The sequence below is a fragment of the Pteropus alecto genome, unplaced genomic scaffold, assembly GCF_000325575.1.
Source record: "Pteropus alecto unplaced genomic scaffold, ASM32557v1 scaffold6, whole genome shotgun sequence".
NCBI classification, from domain to species: domain Eukaryota; kingdom Metazoa; phylum Chordata; class Mammalia; order Chiroptera; family Pteropodidae; genus Pteropus; species Pteropus alecto.
The window spans coordinates 41,534-45,489 of NW_006437738.1; the positions used below are offsets into that span (position 1 = coordinate 41,534).

The window sequence follows — 3,956 nt, forward strand, 5'->3', positions numbered from 1 at the left end:
CCGGCCGCGGGAGCAGGGAGTATTATGGGCTGTGGGTGCCGCTGAGCAAGATGGAGCTGTCTGCAGTGGGCGAGCGGGTCTTCGCGGCCGAATCCATCATCAAACGGCGGATCCGAAAGGTGAGCCGCCTCCCGAGGCCGCACGCCTCGCCCCGCAGCTGGTGGCCGGGTCCACGGGCCATCGGGGAGAAGAGGTTCCGCTAACCCGGGCTCTGTCTTCTACCCCCGCGCCGCCGCCTCCTTGCGTCCCCGCATCCTCCCCACCCCCACTCCCCTTTTTTTTTTCTTCTTTTTTCAGGGGCGCATCGAGTACCTGGTGAAATGGAAGGGGTGGGCCATCAAGTGAGTGTCGTTGGGGTCCAGGGGCGAGGGGGGAGGGGAGGCCACCCCGGGCCTTAAAATCCTTGGGGAGTGCGCATGTTTGCTCCCTCGCATGTGCCTCTGCCTGTTTGGTTTTCATTTTTATTTTGTGCATGTGCGACTCGGCAGGTACAGTACTTGGGAGCCCGAAGAGAACATCCTGGACTCGCGGCTTATTGCAGCCTTCGAGCAGAAGTGAGTTTGGGAAGCTGGCAGGGGCATCAGGGCCGAGGCTTGGCTGGGGCACCGCGCGGGGAAACGGGGGAGCTGGGGAGGACAGCGCGTAGTGGGGCCCGAGAAGGGGCTCTTTTTAACCTCTGGTGTTTCTCGGCCGCAGGGAGAGGGAGCGTGAGCTGTATGGGCCCAAGAAGAGGGGACCCAAACCCAAAACTTTCCTCCTGAAGGTAATCTGGCCCAGCCCCAGCAGCCCCCTCTCGGGCCCCTAGCCCCGGCAAAGCACGGGGCCTGCAAGGGAGGGACAGATCGGCGGCCGCCCAAGGGCGGGCCTTTCCAGAGGGGCCCCAGCTGGGCAGGGGGTGGTTGTGAGTCCCCGAAGAGCCCCTGGCAGCAGGCCCCAGTGGCTCTAGCTTCAGCTGGAGGGTCCTGGGAGTGGGGGGCAAGGGGGGGTAATCCTCGTTGAAAAATCCAGGGTTTGGGAAGGCCAGCAGGGCTCCAGGAAGGGAGCGGATGAAGCAGGTGGGGGCTGCCCACCTGAGCGGGTGGCAGGGAGGTCGCTTCTGCAGGTGAGAGTCCTTATCTCCCTTTTGGCTCTGCCTGGAATTAGAGCCCAGGGGGAGAGCGAATGTGGTCTTCTCATGACACGGAACAGGGAGAGGCGTTTGAGGTCCACCTGCCTTCCTGCGCTCAGCTTTCCTCTCAGGATTTGTTCTGCATGCCTCCCTCCTCGCTGGGGGATCCAACGTGAATTTGACCATAAATCACTTGACTTCGAGTTTATCACGCAGGCTGGGCCACTGGCCTCAGGGCTCTGAGCCTCATTTTCCCTCCCCCGTGGCTGTTTGTGGAGGTTCTAATGAGGATGGAGAGTGGGGGAGTAAAAGCATAGCCTTGGCAGAGGAGGGAGACCTAGCTCCAGAGGAAGCCATCTTAGAGTTTTGGAGGATTTGTTTTATTTTATTTTATTTTGGTGAGAAAGAACAGTACAGGAAAGGGAGGGCAGGATGACCCGAGGCGGCAGCAGAGACAGCAGGCAGACCTCCCCAGGCAACCAGTCTCCTCCTTAGGGTTAAGGTTGTCTCAGGGCCTCTTCTCCCTCTGACAGCCTTTGACTTTGTGGCATTTGGCACAAGAAGGGCAGTGAGGACTCTGCAGAGAAAAGACTATACACGCTGCAGAAGCTCAGAATCACCAATTTGTCCAAAAGGCTTAAAGCCCAATGAGAGTGGGGTGGGCCTCTCCAGCCCCGCCTCCCCTCCCAGAAAGGGACTTGTGTATGTGCAAGGGTTTGCTTTAGACTTAAAGCAGAAATGAAAGAAATGTTGATTTCCAGAATTATATGTTTCTGTGACCCCTGGCGCCAACCTACACACATGTTAGGGGATCCGCGAAGCAGCCTTAACCCTGATGCTTCTTGGGAGGGATGGGGCAGAGCAGCCGGAGGCTTGGTGGGCTGACAGCCTCTCTGCGCCGTTGGAGCACCCTCTAACGGTGAAGCGAGTAATGACCTCGAGCATTGATTCACAAAATGCCTTTGTTTTTTTGTTTTGTTTTGTTTTTGTGTTTTGTTTTTTTTTTTGAAAGCTCTAGATCCTGAGCTAACTATAGATCCTAACACAGTGCTGAGCCCACACACGGATTATCTCCTTTATTCCTCTCAACAACCCTGTGAAGTGGGGAGTATTATCTCCATTTCGCAGATGATAAATTCAAGGCCCAGAGAGGGGAAGCGACTTAGCTGAGGTCCCACCACCCAATTTCATGGCTTTATCCTGTCTCCTTTTCTTCACCCTGTCCCTCAGAGAACACACATCAAGTTAAGGGGGTGAGGTGGACAGACACACACGGGAAACCATGAAAGGGCAGAGAATGGAAAGGCAGATGAGAGGACCTTGATCTGGAACTGGAAAACAGGTAGCACGAGAATAATGGATCTTTGCAAGGGGTGACAGAGATCAGCTTGGTCTGAGCCCATTGCTCTGCGAGTCACTGAGAGGCAGCGTGTGTGCTAAACCAATTACACTCAGATGGCACTTTGTGCCAGTAACTATTGTAAAGGGAACAGGAGCCCGTGAGATAGGTTGCATTATTCCCATTTTACACATAGGAAAACTGAGGCCAGAAAGGTTAAATAACTTGCCTATGGCCACAGAGCGTCAGTGGCAGAGTCCAGGTCTTTGACCTTCCATGCCGTCTGTAGTACATGCCAACCCCTCAGAGCCATGCCTCTCACCTGGTCAGAGTGCAGTAAACGCACTGGCTGCGGTTAACATTTTTAATTTACAAGCAGACCCAGGTTCCACCTTCAAAAAATTTTTAATCTGGGGAAGAGAGATGAGGATGGTTAAATCAGTCCCTTCTTTAAAAAATTATATTTAGAAATGGTAAAGAATTTCTCAAAGTTTGGAAACCATGCATTAGAAAAAGCTTATTGCTCATAAGCCTCCCGCCTCTCCCCCCGCCCAAGCATAAATGTGGTATTTATTGAGTACTTGTTGTGTGCCAGGCGCTGTGCTAAGCAGGTAACATGTAAAGATGGTCCCTGTGGTGGGTCCTGCTATGATTGCATAGAGAGGGAAGAGGCACCACCAAGCCGGGGTTGCATCCTGGATCTGATGTTTGCCCACACTTAGCCACTCTCCAGGGACTGTCCATCACCACTGAAATCTGCAGAACCGTAATTGCAGAGGTCCAGGGGCTCATGCAATATGCAGAAGAGTAAACACTTATCGCCTGGGGTGATTGGAAAGGGCAGAGATCCCCTAAACTCCCATGGGGATGAACCTGCAAAAGACCCTACTTGCCATGCCAAGAAAAGGCTGATGGCTTTCCGCTGCTTTTGTCTGGGAAGGAGGAGCTGGCAGCCCTGGCAGGGGGCTGGGGAGGTCTTTAATCTTCCATGCTTGGCGAGGCGGGTGGTGTCATTTAGTGGCCAAAGGGTTTTTTGACCAAGTAGTCCTGAGAGGCCCTAAGTGTGCGGGAGGGCCATGTGGCATTAAAATGTACTTCTCCCACGTTCTGAACAAAGACACTTTTGCTTACTCAGCAAATAAGTCAGCAGACACCTCTTCTGGGGGTTGTAGTTAAATACAGCCTAGTCTTGTCTGAGGGGTGTACAGGCTACCTCTCAGATTCTAGGTAAGCGTCTAGTTCTTTTTGGGGTAGGGAGGTGAAGAGACCCCAGACCATAGACCCCACTCTCGGGGAGCTCACAGACTATGGAAATGTGTCCTTTTCTCGGCCACCACCGCCTCACACCTGGATGGATGCAGTCACTTCCTAACGAGCCCCTTGCCCCACCTGAGCCAGGGTCTGTCAGGCACAGATCAGTCACCCACCTCCGCCCTCTGCCCAGCCATTGCCTTTGGTTTCTTGGACTCTGTGCCTCCTCTCACCGCTGGGCTCTCTGCCTCTGCCGCT

The 3,956-nt window shown here is 54.2% G+C and overlaps 1 protein-coding gene across 1 annotated transcript in view; it reads left to right on the forward strand.

Moving 5' to 3' along the window:
- Positions 1 to 6: 6 nt before the first annotated feature.
- The window catches only part of CBX6 (chromobox 6), a 10,718-nt gene continuing 6,768 nt past the window's right edge, over positions 7 to 3,956 (forward strand). Inside the window, exons 1-4 of the mRNA XM_006914724.2 lie at positions 7 to 119; positions 298 to 341; positions 489 to 554; positions 697 to 763. Coding sequence (XP_006914786.1) covers positions 51 to 119; positions 298 to 341; positions 489 to 554; positions 697 to 763 — 246 coding nt within the window. The 5' untranslated portion in view covers positions 7 to 50. The remainder of the gene's footprint in view (positions 120 to 297; positions 342 to 488; positions 555 to 696; positions 764 to 3,956) is intronic.